This window comes from Dendropsophus ebraccatus, chromosome 7 (assembly GCF_027789765.1).
Source record: "Dendropsophus ebraccatus isolate aDenEbr1 chromosome 7, aDenEbr1.pat, whole genome shotgun sequence".
Taxonomy (NCBI): domain Eukaryota; kingdom Metazoa; phylum Chordata; class Amphibia; order Anura; family Hylidae; genus Dendropsophus; species Dendropsophus ebraccatus.
Genome location: NC_091460.1, coordinates 4490984 through 4508237, shown reverse-complemented (window position 1 = coordinate 4508237; position 17254 = coordinate 4490984). Strand labels below are relative to the sequence as shown.

The 17254-nt window shown below is 49.6% G+C and overlaps 1 protein-coding gene across 3 annotated transcripts in view; it reads left to right on the top strand.

The window, feature by feature from the left end:
• LOC138797229 (uncharacterized) overlaps positions 1–17254 on the top strand; it is a 56627-nt gene that overhangs the window by 16965 nt on the left and 22408 nt on the right. Inside the window, exon 1 of one of the 3 annotated variants that reach the window (XM_069977075.1) lies at positions 1599–1728. The exons of 1 other annotated variant lie outside the window; for it this stretch is intronic. In XM_069977075.1, coding sequence (XP_069833176.1) covers positions 1643–1728 — 86 coding nt within the window. In that variant the 5' untranslated portion in view covers positions 1599–1642. Of the gene's footprint in view, positions 1–1598; positions 1729–12620; positions 12732–17254 lie in introns of those variants that run through there. One more of the 3 variants, XM_069977076.1, reaches the window with a different exon arrangement.

Genomic DNA, 17254 nt, shown 5'->3' with positions numbered 1-17254 from the left:
ATAGAATAGAGATGTCTTAGGAGAGACAATCATGGAATAGAGATGTCTCCGGAGTGAGAGCCATAGAATAGAGATGTCTCAGGAGAGACAGCCATAGAATAGAGATGTCTCAGGAGTGACAGCCATAGAATAGAGATGTCTTAGGAGTGACAGCCATAGAATAGAGATGTCTCAGGAGAGACAGTCATAGAATAGAGATGTCTCCGGAGTGAGAGCCATAGAATAGAGATGTCTCAGGAGTGAAAGCCATAGAATAGAGATGTCTCAGGAGAGACAGTCATGGAATAGAGATGTCTCAGGAGTGACAGCCATAGAATAGTGATGTCTCAGGAGTGACAGCCATAGAATAGAGATGTCTCAGGAGAGACAGCCATAGAATAGAGATGTCTCAGGAGTGACAGCCATAGAATAGAGATGTCTCAGGAGTGACAGCCATAGAATAGAGATGTCTCCGGAGTGAGAGCCATAGAATAGAGATGTCTCAGGAGAGACAGCCATAGAATAGAAATGTCTCAGGAGTGACAGTCATAGAATAGAGATGTCTCAGGAGTGACAGTCATGGAATAGAGATGTCTCAGGAGAGATAGCCCGTAGAATAGAGATGTCTCAGGAGTGAGAGCCATAGAATAGAGATGTCTCAGGAGAGACAATCATGGAATAGAGATGTCTCCGGAGTGAGAGCCATAGAATAGAGATGTCTCAGGAGAGACAGCCATAGAATAGAGATGTCTTAGGAGAGACAGCCATAGAATAGAGATGTCTTAGGAGAGACAATCATGGAATAGAGATGTCTCCGGAGTGAGAGCCATAGAATAGAGATGTCTCAGGAGAGACAGCCATAGAATAGAGATGTCTCAGGAGTGACAGCCATAGAATAGAGATGTCTTAGGAGTGACAGCCATAGAATAGAGATGTCTCAGGAGTGACAGCCAGCCATAGAATAGAGATGTCTCAGGAGAGACAGTCATAGAATAGAGATGTCTCCGGAGTGAGAGCCATAGAATAGAGATGTCTCAGGAGTGAGAGCCATAGAATAGAGATGTCTCAGGAGAGACAGTCATGGAATAGAGATGTCTCAGGAGTGACAGCCATAGAATAGTGATGTCTCAGGAGTGAGAGCCATAGAATAGAGATGTCTCAGGAGAGACAGCCATAGAATAGAGATGTCTCAGGAGTGACAGCCATAGAATAGAGATGTCTCAGGAGTGACAGCCATAGAATAGAGATGTCTCAGGAGTGACAGCCATAGAATAGAGATGTCTCAGGAGTGACAGCCATAGAATAGAGATGTCTCAGGAGTGACAGCCATAGAATAGAGATGTCTCAGGAGTGACAGCCATAGAATAGAGATGTCTCAGGAGTGACAGCCATAGAATAGAGATGTCTCAGGAGTGACAGCCATAGAATAGAGATGTCTCAGGAGTGAGAGCTCTGGGGGCACCTTGAGTCCTGGAGTTAGTGGAGTTGGGTAAGAAAGTTGTGGAGGCCTGAGAGGAGGAGGAGGAGGAGGAGGGTGAGGGAGGAGGAGGAGGAGGGTGAGGGGGGAGGAGGAGGAGGAGGAGGAGGGTAAAGGGAGGAGGAGAAGCATCATCCCAGACATTGTAGAGGGAAGAAGTCTCACAGTCACCCTGACCCTGATGACATGAGCGCCCTGAACCTGGACACCTACAGCCTGTCCCTCATCACTGCCCGGGAGGATATCCTCAGTGCCAGGAGCTCCACCGACTGGTGAGCAGGGGACCCCCATACTGTGCTGGGGGTATACAGGGGGCACCCCATACTGAGCTGGGAGGGTATACAGGGGGCACCCCATACTGAGCTGGGGGGTATACAGGGGGCACCCCATACTGAGCTGGGAGGGTATACAGGGGGCACCCCATACTGAGCTGGGGGGTATACAGGGGGCACCCCATACTGAGCTGGGAGGGTATACAGGGGGCACCCCATACTGAGCTGGGGGGTATACAGGGGGCACCCCATACTGTGCTGGGGGTATACAGGGGGCACCCCATACTGTGCTGGGGGTATACAGGGGGCACCCCATACTGTGCTGGGGGTATACAGGGGGCACCCCATACTGAGCTGGCAGGGTATACAGGGGGCACCCCATACTGAGCTGGGGGGTATACAGGGGGCACCCCATACTGAGCTGGCAGGGTATACAGGGGGCACCCCATACTGAGCTGGGAGGGTATACAGGGGGCACCGTATACTGTGCTGGGGGTATACAGGGGGCACCCCATACTGAGCTGGGAGGGTATACAGGGGGCACCGTATACTGTGCTGGGGGTATACAGGGGGCACCCCATACTGTGCTGGGGGGTATACAGGGGGCACCTCCATACTGTGCTGGGGGTATACAGGGGGCACCCCCATACTGTGCTGGGGGGTATACAGGGGGCACCCCATACTGTGCTGGGGGGTATACAGGGGGCACCCCATACTGTGCTGGGGGGTATACAGGGTGCACCCCATACTGTGCTGGGGGGTATACATGGGGCACCCTATACTGTGCTGGGGGGTATACAGGGGGCACCCCATACTGAGCTGGGAGGGTATACAGGGGGCACCCCATACTGAGCTGGGAGGGTATACAGGGGGCACCCCATACTGAGCTGGGAGGGTATACAGGGGGCACTGTATACTGTGCTGGGGGTATACAGGGGGCACCCCATACTGTGCTGGGGGTATACAGGGGGCACCCCATACTGTGCTGGGGGGTATACAGGGGGCACCCCATACTGTGCTGGGGGTATACAGGGGGCACCCCATACTGTGCTGGGGGTATACGGGGGCACCCCATACTGTGCTGGGGGTATACAGGGGGCACCCCATACTGTGCTGGGGGGTATACAGGGGGCACCCCATACTGTGCTGGGGGGTATACAGGGGGCACCCCATACTGTGCTGGGGGGTATACATGGGGCACCCTATACTGTGCTGGGGGGTATACAGGGGGCACCCCATATTGTGCTGGGAGAGTATACAGGGGCACCTTCATATTGTGCTGGGAGAGTATACAGGGGGCACCCCAATACTGAGCTGGGAGGGTATACAGGGAGCACCTGCATACTGTGCTGGGAGGGTATACAGGGGGCACCCCATACTGAGCTGGGAGTGTATACAGGGGGCACCTGCAAACTGTGCTGGGAGGGTATACAGGGGGCACCCCCATACTGTGCTGGAAGGGTATACAGGGGGCACCCCCATACTGTGCTGGGGGGTATACAGGGGGCACCCCATACTGTGCTGGGAGGGTATACAGGGGGCACCCCATACTGTGCTGGGAGGGTATACAGGGGGCACCCCATACTGTGCTGGGGGTATACAGGGGGCACCCCATACTGTGCTGGGGGGTATACAGGGGGCACCCCATACTGTGCTGGGGGGTATACAGGGGGCACCCCATACTGTGCTGGGAGGGTATACAGGGGGCACCCCATACTGTGCTGGGAGGGTATACAGGGGGCACCCCATACTGTGCTGGGGGTATACAGGGGGCACCCCATACTGTGCTGGGGGGTATACAGGGGGCACCCCATACTGTGCTGGGGGGTGTACAGGGGGCACCCCATACTGTGCTGGGGGGTGTACAGGGGGCACCTCCATACTGTGCTGGGAGGGTATACAGGGGGCACCTCCATACTGTGCTGGGAGGGTATACAGGGGGCACCGTATACTGTGCTGGGAGGGTATACAGGGGGCACCGTATACTGTGCTGGAAGGGTATACAGGGGGCACCGTATACTGTGCTGGAAGGGTATACAGGGGGCATACTTGGGTATGAATAGAGTCTTTCCTTCACCTGTACCCACACGTGTTGGGATTTGTTGAGGTCCGCGGACTGTGTGGGCCGATCCAGCCACTCCAGGTCACTGTTCTTCCCCAATCTTCTGGTTATTGTCCGGCTGGAACACTATGTCACGCTTTTCATACCCATAGTACTCGAGTGTTTGAAGTATCCCATCTTGTAGGATACCCACCTATAGCGTCGAGACCACCATCAGTCTGCCCAAGTATCCAACACCTTTGTGTGTGGAACAACCCCAGATCATCCGGCCTCCTCCACCCAACTTGACCGTTCCCCCAATTCTTCGATCCATTTGCCCCTTTTCCTTTGATTCCTCCAGACCCATCTGCACCCATCAGGGCCCCAGTCTATTGACTTTCATCCCCTCATCTCATCACGAGACCGTGACACAATGATGGCGGCGGTAGTGTGTCTGCGCGTGTAATAGCACAGGCTATAGCAGGGCATGTTAAAGACGAGAAGAGATCGGGACCGCCTTGTGCCTTATATTATGTGAGGTACCAGAATCCTCATGCTGGCGGATGGCCTACACCCACGTGGACTCCTTATTGCTACGGAAACCAAGGAGCAGGAGCACACCCCTCATAAATGTGTAATAGAGCTTATACAAGATAGGATTGCTGCTGTCATGCCAATAGTCAAGGACCAGTGCAACCACATGCGGCCGTGTCTGCAACAGGTAGAACCTTTGGGGGATCGAGGGTTGGTGTTAGTCCCAACTGTGCAGAAATTTGTATGAGGGGATTGAGAGAGTGCGAGAGGTGTATTATAAGGTGCCAGGTAGTCAAAAGTCATGTAAATTTTCCATGGAAGGACAGAGAGTCTCTGTCAGCACAAGACCCCCCCCCCCCCCCCCCCAGTAAGGTTGTCCCAGATGAGCCAATGTCAGTGGAAAAAAAAACCTTGTAAAAATATTCCAGAGGTGTCTGATATATAAGAGACAAAAGAGTTTGTTCCTGGGAACACAGATGTGTTCTTAGGGCCGCAGGTAGAGGGTTAACGTGAAACCATACAGGGTACCAGAAGTGCATAGACCATATGTGAAGAGGTCAGAGATATGTTAGACTTCAAGGGTCATTGAAGAGTCAAAAAGTGAATGGTTGAGCCCCATTGTTGTCATTCCTAAGCCAGATGGCACACCGGTTCGGTAATGACTTCAGTAAACTGAACGAGGTGTCATAACTTCATGCATATCCAATGCCGAGGGTGGATGGATTGGCCTGAAGATAGATGCCGGGTTAATTTCGTGGCGAGAAAAGTTCTCCCGGGTCCAGTTAAAATTGATCCTCCTCCATAAGTAAGGAATAAGAACAACTCCGGCTCTCCGGAAGTGTGCTCCGGCCTGTGGCAATACTAAGGCTAGCTCACAGCGTCTGGATAACGCTCCAAGTGACATCACTGAAGGAACTACTGTTGCTCCTATGTTGCGTACGTACGTGTGTGCGCGTTACAGCAAACTCGATTGCCCTTTTCTTGGTATACCTAGAGCGGACTTTATTGTATGTTTTTTTCTGGAGACTGCTTTATAGTATTTTAGTAGGCTTGTGCTGAGTATCTTAGTACTTTTATTATTAGGCAGCTGAGGCTAATCTCCGTGACATACCCCCCATAGGGAGGAGCGGCCGATCTCTGTGATGTACCCCCCATAGGGAGGAGCGGCCAATCTCTGTGACGTACCCCGCATAGGGAGGAGCGTCCGTTATCTGTGACGTACCCCCATAGGGAGGAGCGGGCGATCTCTATGACGTACCCCCCATAGGGAGGAGCGGCCGATCTCTGTGACGTACCCCCCCATAGGGAGGAGCGTCCGTTATCTGTGACGTACCCCCCATAGGGAGGAGCGGGCGATCTCTGTGACGTACCCCCCATAGGGAGGAGCGGGCGATCTCTGTAACGTACCGCCCATAGGGAGGAGCGGCCGATCTCTGTGACGTACCCCCATAGGGAGGAGCGGGCGATCTCTGTGATGTACCCCCCATAGGGAGGAGCTGCCGATCTCTGTGACGTACCACCCATAGGGAGGAGTAAAGTATTTTAGAACCTCATTTTTTGTCTAGAAAGCTTTGTTTGCAGCTTCATGGTGGGGACATTTATGGAGGTCTTGCCCAGATTTGCAGACACTGCAGCCGTGATTCCCTCTCCTCCATACACATCTTCTCTGCATCGTTCAGGTTTCTGGGCTGCCTCTGGGGGGGGCAACATTGAGTTTCAGCTCCCTCTAAATATTATCTTTTGGCTTCAGGTGTGGAGACTGGGTAAGGCCACTCCAGGACCTTGAATCGCTTCTTGCGGAGCTGCTCCTTAGTTGTCCTGGCTGTGTGCTGGAAGACCTGGTCAGGGACCAGGTCCTCTCGTGTAGTTCTGGGCTGATTCCTGACCTTTTCAGAATCATCCTTACCCCACAAGGTGAGATCCTGCATGGAGCTCCAGACTGAAGTAAATTGACAGTTATCTTGTGTTCCTTCTATCTTCTAATATTTGCCTCAACAGTTGATGCAAGCTTCTTGCCTATTGTCCTGTAGTCCATCCCAGCCTTGTGCAGGTCTACAATTTTTCCCTAGTGCCCTTAGCTCTTTGGTCTTGACCATGGTGCAGAGGTTGGAGTGTGATGAGTGTGTGGCCAGGTGGTTATTATACAGGTGATGAGATGAAACAGATGCAGGTAATCCAGGTAATGAGGGCGGAGGGGGAGGAGCTTCTTATAGAGACACTGACTGCTCTGTGAGAGGCAGGACTCCTGCTGGTCGGCCAGTGATCAAATCCTTATTCCATGCAATAAAATGGTAAATAATTATTAATAAATCATACAATGTGATTATCTGGATTCTTATTCCCCCCCCCCCCTGTAGATTATACTTACCTGTCCAGGCTCCGCCCTTGCTTTGCTCTCTGCAGCTGCCGCTGAAGTTTCTGAAGCCATCTCTGGACATTACGCTCAGCCAATCACTGGCTCTGTCCCGTCTCTGCCAGTGATTGGCTATGTGGCCTTTGGAGACGGCTTCTTCAGCAGCTGCCGTGAGCAGGGAAGGCAGGAGGACATCAGGAAGCCTGGACAGGTAAGTATAATTATTTTCTTTACACTGTCATCAGCCGTCGGCAGTGCATCACTATTACATGCAGTGATGCGTGATCGATGGCCGATGACTTAAAAATGTTGAAAGACAACAATCGAATACTCAACCGATTGTTGACTTTATTACGCGTATCCCGCCAGCCTCCGTGTCATACTGGCAGTCTATGGGAGGCTCGCACGCCTCCTCTGTCCGCTCGGAAGAATGGACGCACGCAAGCCTCCCATAGACTGCCAATATGACACGGAGGCTGGCAGGGATTACACGTGGAATACAGAGGCCGAGGGGGCATTGTTTTGATCACCCCATATTTTCAGATGGAGGCATCATGTGGGTTTAGGTGCAGTTCTTACCAGGGAGGTTGGAGGTGAAGGACACCCTGTCACATACCTGAGCAGGAAACTTACACCACCTGAGGAAAATTATAGCATTGTGGAAGGTGAAAGCTTGGCAGGAAAATGGGCCTTAGAATTGCTGAGGTGTTACTTCTTAGGCCGACATTTCTGGTTGGTTACAGATCACTCCCCTCTTACCTGGATGAGTCAGGGAGCGAAATGCGAGAATTAACAGGTGCTTCCTCACATTACAGAATTGTACAGTTCGCAAGGTAATGCAGATGTGCCACCCCGAACGTCTGATGGCCAAAAGTGGTCACCCCACAGGTCCGGGGAAATCCAGGAAAAGTTCAAAAGTTCAAAACCCTGTTACCTTCATATCTGGCCCAGGTCAACCCAGGTGCTGGAGGCCACCCATTACTGGCCTCATATAGGGAGGCACACACCCCGCACGGGGAGGCCGCTCATTACTGGCCTCATATAAGGAGGCACACACCCCGCACGGGGAGGCCGCTCATTACTGGCCTCATATAAGGGGGCACACAGCCTGCACAGGGAGACCGCCCATTACTGGCCTCATATATGGAGGCACACAGGAGGCTGCTGTAAGTCTGAGATCCACTGAAGCCTCTGCTAGGACTTTTGTACCATGCTGGTGTGAAGTAACACTTGTTGCATGTGATTTTGGTCGGTTGGCTGTACAGCTAGGTTAGGCTGATGTATAGTCAGATTTCGGACGAGCAGGGTTTAGCATAGCCCCTTAGGGACTGGGCCATTTTTCATTTCCTTCTCTCGTTCACCATGTGGTAAAATTGTCGCGTTACCAGTGTTCTCCAGGTCAGGACAGTTTGTATACATATTTTTATACTGTGATTAAAAATTTTTATTGGCCGAGAAGGAACGTTGTGATCACTTTTTATTTAAGCGGGTGATTTATTTTGTTATGGATTCCTTTTTTTTTTTTTTAAATACTTTTTTTTACACACTTCTGTAGTCCCTTTAGGGGATACCCGGATCTCTCATAGAGATCAATGCAGTGCATGAGTACTGCACTGATCCATGATTACAGCACATGATTGCTTCTGTCTCCTAGAGCCAGGCTTATTCAATCGCCAAGGATTTGGGCTGCACTGAAAAAGGATAGTCTCCCTACTGACCAACATGAGGTTTTATTTTTTGCCACACCAATTGTACTTTGCAATTACACACTTAATTTTGGGAAACTGGGAAAAAAATAATTTGAAATTGAAAAAAAAAAAGATTTGTGTTCATGGGGGGGCGCGCTTTATCTTCTCGGTATTCACCGTGTAGTAAATCAACTGACTTGTTATCTATGTCCCTTTCATTTTTTTGGTCTATGAGGCGTAATTTTTTGCGCCATGATCTGTACTTTTCATCTGTATCTTGCTTCCATATATACGGCACTTTGATCACTTTTTATAAAAAATTTACAGTATTTGATGTGACCAAAAATCATCAGTTTTGCACTTTGGCGGTTTACCGTGCGATATCAGGAAAGTGATTATTTAATAGTCCGGTGATTCTGTAGGTGGCGATAGCAGATAGTTTGTTTTTTATATTATTTTTATTTATTGATCTATCAGCAGCTGGGGACCGCTGCTAAAAGTTTATTCACAAACATATAAACCAAGTGGCGCGTTTCAGCGCTGTACTAGCACGTTCTTCAGGTGCCTGAAGAAGGCGTTAGTATAGAGTCGAAATGCGTCACTCTGCTTTATGCAAGTGAATAATCCAGATGATTCTTTGTGAGTCCTGCGCCTATGGTATGAGGGGACGATATGACTATGGTATGAGGGGACGATATGACTGGTATGAGGGGACGATATGTCTATGGTATGAGGGGACGATATGACTATAGTATGAGGGGACGATATGACTATGGTATGAGGGGACGATATGACTATGGTATGAGGGGACGATATGACTGGTATGAGGGGACGATATGTCTATGGTATGAGGGGACGATATGACTATGGTATGAGGGGACGATATGACTATGGTATGAGGGGACGATATGACTATGGTATGAGGGGACGATATGACTATGGTATGAGGGGACGATATGACTATGGTATGAGGGGACGATATGACTATGGTATGAGGGGACGATATGACTATGGTATGAGGGGACGATATGACTATGGTATGAGGGGACGATATGACTATGGTATGAGGGGACGATGTGTCTGTGGTATGAAGGGACGATATGACTATGGTATGAGGGGGCCATATGTCTGTGGTATGAGGGGGCGATGTGTCTGTGGTATGAAGGGACGATATGACTGTGGTATGAGGGGGCGATATGTCTGTGGTACGAGGGGACGATATGTCTGTGGTACGAGGGGAAGATATGACTATGGTATGAGGGGATGATATGTCTGTGGTATGAGGGGATGATATGTCTGTGGTATGAGGGGACGATATGTCTGTGGTACGAGGGGAAGATATGACTATGGTATGAGGGGGCGATGTGTCTGTGGTATGAGGGGACGATATGACTGTGGTATGAGGGGACGATATGACTATGGTATGAGGGGGCAATGTGTCTGTGGTATGAGGGGGTGATATGACTGTGGTATGAGGGGACGATATGTCTGTGGTATGAGGGGACGATATGTCTGTGGTATGAGGGGGCGATATGTCTGTGGTATGAAGGGACGATATGACTGTGGTATGAGGGGACGATATGTCTGTGGTATGAGGGGAAGATATGTCTATGGTATGAGGGGGCGATATGTCTGTGGTATGAGGGGACGATATGTCTGTGGTATAAAGGGACGATATGACTGTGGTATCAGGGGACAATATGTCTGTGGTATGAGGGGAAGATATGTCTATGGTATGAGGGGACGATATGACTGTGGTATGAGGGGATGATATGACTATGGTATGAGGGGGCGATATGACTGTGGTATGAGGGGGTGATATGTCTATGGTATGAGGGGGCGATATGACTGTGGTATGAGGGGACGATATGTCTATGGTATGAGGGGACGATATGTCTGTGGTATGAGGGGACGATATGTCTGTGGTATGAGGGGAAGATATGACTGTGGTATCAGGGGACGATATGTCTGTGGTATGAGGGGACAATATGTCTGTGGTATAAAGGGACGATATGACTGTGGTATCAGGGGACGATATGACTGTGGTATGAGGGGGCGATATGTCTATGGTATGAGGGGACGATATGTCTGTGGTATGAGGGGAAGATATGACTGTGGTATCAGGGGACGATATGTCTGTGGTATGAGGGGACAATATGTCTATGGTATGAAGGGACGATATGTCTGTGGTATGAGGGGACGATATGACTGTGGTATCAGGGGACGATATGTCTGTGGTATGAGGGGACAATATGTCTATGGTATGAGGGGACGATATGTCTGTGGTATGAGGGGAAGATATGACTGTGGTATCAGGGGACGATATGTCTGTGGTATGAGGGGACAATATGTCTATGGTATGAAGGGACGATATGTCTGTGGTATGAGGGGACGATATGACTGTGGTATCAGGGGACGATATGTCTGTGGTATGAGGGGACAATATGTCTATGGTATGCTATACCCCATACATATTACCTGTATATTTTTATGGTATGTTTTATGTTATTTTCCCTGATGTGCATATTCCTTCTTCCCAGTGTCCATGTTATAATACTAGGCAGGTTTAGGTGTCTGCACTCCATATCTATGGGCACTGCGCATATACACTGCGCATACACTATACTGGTTCTCCTGCACATTACAGTTCACGCTCCGTGGGCTTTTCTGTCTGTAAATGGTTAAACCTGTCCGTACACTGGAATGTATTGTGAGCTTTTCGTGCTCAGAATAGATATTCCTCATCAGGAAGCGGCCGTTCTTTACGTTGTAAAATATGACGGAGTGAAGGTGGTGACAGGTGAGGGGGTCACATGATCTTAGGTGCTTCCATAATATATAGTATATTGGAGGGTCCAAGGACGATGGTGCTGCCCGCTCCTCTGTATTAGTCACATGATCTTTGGTGTCTCCGGTATACTGGCGGGTGTCACGACCATGGTGCTGCCCACTCCTCTGTATAAGTCACATGATCTTAGGTGCTTCCATAATATATAGTATATTGGAGGGTCCAAGGACGATGGTGCTGCCCACTCCTCTGTATTAGTCACATGATCTTAGGTGTCACCGGTATACTGGATGGTGTCACGGCAGCAGTGCACCCAGCACCTGTCACTATCGGAGCTCATTCACCTGCATCTCTCTTATCTGGAGCTGCGCCCGCACAGTGACAGGTGAGACGGGTGACTTATATAAAGACTGGTGACTGTATAATGGCCACACATTCCTGGCAGGAAAAGATTTATAGAAATCTACAGATCTTTGTTCGGGGCAAAGGTATGTGTGTGATAATTCACGGACACCTGAGGGGGAGGAACACCGCGAGAGCCGATAAGGAGGAGGAAGACTGGGTGTAAGATGCGGATACAGTGGAAAAGCTTAGGAGGATCCCGGCTCGCTATGTGTAGGTTCCCGCAGACTGGTCAGAGCCCATGTGACCCCTCTCCACCCAGGATAATGTCCACAATGGGTATCAGAACTGGAGCATGGAGCAATGAAAGATGGCATCTGATAGGTCACGTTCTCCATCACAGAGTAAAGATGAGAGTGATTGGAGGGTATTGAAGGAGGCCTAAAAATGTGATTACGGACAGGAAGGGAGACAGCAGAAAGTAAGGAATAAACCAAGAGGGGGGCAAACTACTGATACTGATATCCAGATCTACTGATACTGATATCCGTACCTCTCCTTCTCTAAGCTCCCTATATTCCGCTATCCGTATCTTGGCGCATGTAATCTCCCGTTATTTCTCATAGCGTAACTCCTCTCCTCTCCTGTTATTCCTATATCTGTATCTCCTCTCCAGACACAGACGGCCCCCTACGTTACTCCTCCTGTCTCTGCCCGCAGAGTTTGTATATCCACCCTATCCCCAACCTATTCCTTATATCTGGATATCAGTATCAGTAGATATGGATATTAGTATCAGTAGATCCGGGTATCAGTATCAGTAGATCCGGGTATCAGTAGATCTGGATATCAGATTTCCTTACATTTACATGTATTGGTTCTTCTCTTCCGTCCTGCCGGGTCCGTGTGATGGTTCTGATCCCTTCTCTTTTGGGGTTGGACTATATTGCGTTTATAATACCAGTGTTCATCCCTAATTACTATTATCACCTTCCTGCAGGATCCTCCTCGCCCTCCGGCCTCCGTTCATTGCTCTTTGGACACTTTGTGGGTTTTCTCCATTCATTTCCTTATTATCCCTCTTGAGCTACATTTAGAGCCTCATTACAGATGATTGTTTTCTGCTCCTGGTTTCCTTGTGTCTCTGTCATGCGTGACTTCACAATAGTTGGCTCTCTGACCTCCCCTCAGATGCTTGGCTTCCATGGTCTATCCTATCCAAGAAGTCACACCTGGGAGAGGAACCGCAGGAACATGGTAGGGAACCATCACCAACCAGATACCAGGGAGTCCTATAGCCAATGACTTATATACAACGATCGGAGACTCTGTCAGGAAGAGGTCAGCACAGTGATCCTCCTGGTTGTGTACTACCTATTGGCTTAGTGATGCTCCTGGTTGTGTACTACTTATCGGCATAGTGATCCTCCTGGTTGTGTACTACTTATCGCCATAGTGATGCTCCTGGTTGTGTACTACTTATCGGCATAGAGATCCTCCTGGTTGTGTACTACTTATCGGCATAGTGATGCTCCTGGTTGTGTACTACTTATCGGCATAGAGATCCTCCTGGTTGTGTACTACTTATCGGCATAGTGATGCTCCTGGTTGTGTACTACTTATCGGCATAGTGATGCTCCTGGTTGTGTACTACTTATCGGCATAGTGATGCTCCTGGTTGTGTACTACTTATCGCCATAGTGATGCTCCTGGTTGTGTACTACTTATCGGCATAGAGATCCTCCTGGTTGTGTACTACTTATCAGCATAGTGATGCTCCTGGTTGTGTACTACTTATCGGCATAGAGATGCTCCTGGTTGTGTACTACTTATCGGCATAGAGATGCTCCTGGTTGTGTACTACTTATCGGCATAGTGATGCTCCTGGTTGTGTACTACCTATTGGCATAGTTGTGCTACTGGTGGTGTACTACTTACCGGCCTTGGGTTGTGTACTACATAGGCCTTTGGTAATAAAGACCTATGGTGATGGTGTAAAATATGTAACTATCCTGTACTACATGGTGGAGACAGTCCTTAGAGACACTTACTCCAAAAGCATTGGGGTACTACATGTTCTCCATGGGTCAACAGTACAATATAGAAATTGTACATTATAGTGCCCCATCTCGTGTCCTCCTCCTAGCTTCTAACCCTTGGACCAACGCCTGTACTTGATGCCTTTCGTCCCTGAGATAAATGATTAATACTGGTTTTACATCAGCAAAGAAGAATGTGCCCCCCTCCCCCCCGTCTGCTAGCGCTTGATAGGGCGTCATGGAGTCCACTTGACGTCCACTCACCTTGTTACATTTGGATGCAGATCAGGGTCATTTCTACTGACTCAATCCTTTAATAACCAAGAAGACTGTATCAGGCCAATATTATTAGTGGATTAGTCTTGCGTCATGTGGCCATCATGTAGATATCAATTGTCTGTCATTTATCAGTTGTGTATCTGTAATGTAGTAATCAGGTTGTGTATTAGTCATGTATAAATCATGAATCAATTTTTTAATTAAACTATGAAAGTTTGTGATACAGTATGTATAGCCCATAGCACTCTGGAACAAGGACGAAAAACTTCATGGCCTACGTGGAGTCTACATATAGGAAAAGGGCCCCATCTACCCATTGGCCAGTTTGTCGATGTGACCCTTGTTCTACATTTCTTTTCACTCACATGGGGCCAGCCAGTGCTGGGGCCCATCTTCTCTGGTGGGTCCATCTTCTCTGGTGGGTCCATTCTCTCTGGTGGGGCCATCTTCTCTGGTGGGCCATCCAGTGCTGGGGCCCATCTTCTCTGGTGGGTTCATTCTCTCTGTTGGGCCATCCAGTGCTGGGGCCCATCCTCTCTGGTGGGCCCCAGAGCAGCTGCTGTATTGCCTATATCTCCATATCATGCGGCAGTATCCACGGGGTCATTCTTTTCGTGATTTAGCCACAGCTGAATGGGCCTCATGTTTACTGATATGGGTTCTGGTGGTTTCACATTTTTGTGGTGTTTTCTACATAACATACAAATTTATTCAATGACCGATGCCAAAATAAAAAGAAATATCACAGATAAACCTTCATTTGTATGATTTATTGCGGCCTTGACCTTACCCCCACTATGGGTCACTAGTTATGGGGTCACCTGGTAAATAGTAGCTATAGACTATGGTAGGACACATTGGGCTGGAGGCAGACACAATAGGCAGGAAAGGTTGGGGGCAGGGAGGCTGAGGGGCTCTGTTGTGTAGTATTGCTGTAGGCTCCTATATCCGGTGCTGGCTGTGGGACAATAGGACATTCCAGGAATATTAACATCTTCTGGCGTCTTGAAATAAAACTGCAAGTAACTATGTGCTGAGACAGGCCCTGGACGCCTAAGCACTTAACCCCAGTTCTGCCAGGCAGCCTGGTACACAGGGCGTATAGAGGGGGTGGTACAGGCAGACTATAGGCTGTATATACCAATCTTGTGACATTCCTCATCCTGTATTTACTCTGCAGATCACAGCACAGTACCAGCTGCAGAGTATCCGTCCTTCTCCCGAAACCCCCACAACCCACATTATTGCTGCCTACTGATTAGTGGTGACCCACACTGAAAGAGTTAAAGCTACACAGGCTGATTACTGCTCCTAATGACAGGAAGGAAAGGACTATATAGAGAATTAAGGATCGTGTGCAAGATCAGAGGGCTACAGAATCCCACCAGACTTCTGCGGAAGGGGGTTATCTATAGCCGGCCATCTAGTTATCAGGAGGTCTGTCTAGTTTTAGGGAGTTCTGCCAAGATATCAGCTGTTCTGTCCAGTTATGTGGAGACCTGTCCAGTTATCAATGAGTTCTCTCCAGTTATCAAGAAGTTCTTTCCAGTTAACGGGAGGTCTGTCCTGTTATCAGGCATTCTTTCCAGTTATCAGGGAGTTCTTTCTAGTTATCAGGGAGTTCTGTCCAGTTATCGGGGAGTTTTGTCTAGTTATCGGGGAGTTCTGTCTACTTATCGGGCGTTCTGTCCAGTTATCGGGGGGGTCTGTCCAGTTATCAGGGAGTTCTGTCCACTTATCGGGGGGTCTGTCCACTTATCGGGGGGTCTGTCCAGTTATTGGGAGTTCTGTCCAGTTATGGTGGGGGGTCTGTCCAGTTATCGGGAGGTTTGTCCAGTTATGGTGGGGGGTCTGTCCATTTATCAGGGGGTCTGTCCAGGTATCAGGAGGTCTGTCCAGTTATCGGGGGGTCTTTCCAGTTATCAGGGAGTTCTGTCCAGTTATGGTGGGGGGTCTGTCCATTTATCAGGAGGTCTGTCCAGTTATGGTGGGGGGTCTGTCCATTTATCAGGAGGTCTGTCCAGTTATGGTGGGGGGTCTGTCCATTTATCAGGAGGTCTGTCCAGTTATCAGGGAGTTCTTTCCAGTTATCGGGGAGTTCTGTCCAGTTATCGGGGAGTTTTGTCCACTTATCGGGGAGTTCTGTCCACTTATGGGGCGTTCTGTCCACTTATGGGGCGTTCTGTCCACTTATGGGGCGTTCTGTCCACTTATCGGGGGGTCTGTCCAGTTATTGGGAGTTCTGTCCAGTTATGGTGAGGGGTCTGTCCATTTATCAGGGGGTCTGTCCAGTTATCGGGAGGTCTGTCCAGTTATCGGGAGGTCTGTCCAGTTATCGGGAGTTCTGTCCAGTTATCGGGGAGTTCTGTACAGTTATCGGGGGGTCTGTCCAGGTATGGTGGGGGGGCCTGTCCATTTATCAGGGGGTCTGTCCAGTTTTCGGGGGGTCTGTCCAGTTATCAGGGAGTTCTGTCCAGTTATCAGGGGGTCTGTCCAGTTATCGGGGAGTTCTGTCCAGTTATGGTGGGGGGTCTGTCCATTTATCAGGTGGTCTGTCCAGTTATCGGGGGGTCTGTCCAGTTATCAGGGAGTTCTCTCCAGTTATCGGGGGGTCTGTCCAGTTATCGGGAGTTCTGTCCAGTTATGGTGGGGGGTCTGTCCATTTATCAGGGGGTCTGTCCAGTTATCGGGAGTTCTGTCCACTTATCGGGAGTTCTGTCCACTTATCGGGAGTTCTGTCCACTTATCGGGAGTTCTGTCCAGTTATCGGGAGGTTTGTCGAGTTATCGGGGTGGGGTGTCCAGTTATCGGGGGGGTCTGTCCAGTTATCAGGAGGTCTGTCCAGTTATTGGGGGGTCTGTCCAGTTATCAGACGTTCTGTCCAGTTATGGTGGGGGTTCTGTCCAGTTATGGTGGGGGGTCTGTCCATTTATCAGGGGGTCTGTCCAGTTATCGGGGGGTCTGTCCATTTATCAGGGGGTCTGTCCAGTTATCGGGAGGTCTGTCCAGTTATCGGGAGGTCTGTCCAGTTATCGGGGGGTCTGTCCAGTTATCGGGAGGTTTGTCCAGTTATCGGGGGGGGGGGGTGTCTGTCCAGTTATCAGACGTTCTGTCCAGTTATCAGGAGGTCTGTCCAGTTATCAGACGTTCTGTCCAGTTATCAGGAGGTCTGTCCAGTTATCGGGGGGGTCTGTCCAGTTATCAGACGTTCTGTCCAGTTATTGGGGGGTCTGTCCAGTTATTGGGAGTTCTGTCCAGTTATCGGGAGTTCTGTCCAGTTATCGGGAGTTCTGTCCAGTTATCGGGAGTTCTGTCCAGTTATCGGGAGGTCTGTCCAGTTATCGGGAGGTCTGTCCAGTTATCGGGAGGTCTGTCCAGTTTTCGGGAGGTCTGTCCAGTTATCGGGAGGTCTGTCTAGTCTAGGTTTTCTGCAGTTATCTGGAGTTCTGTGCAGTTATTAGG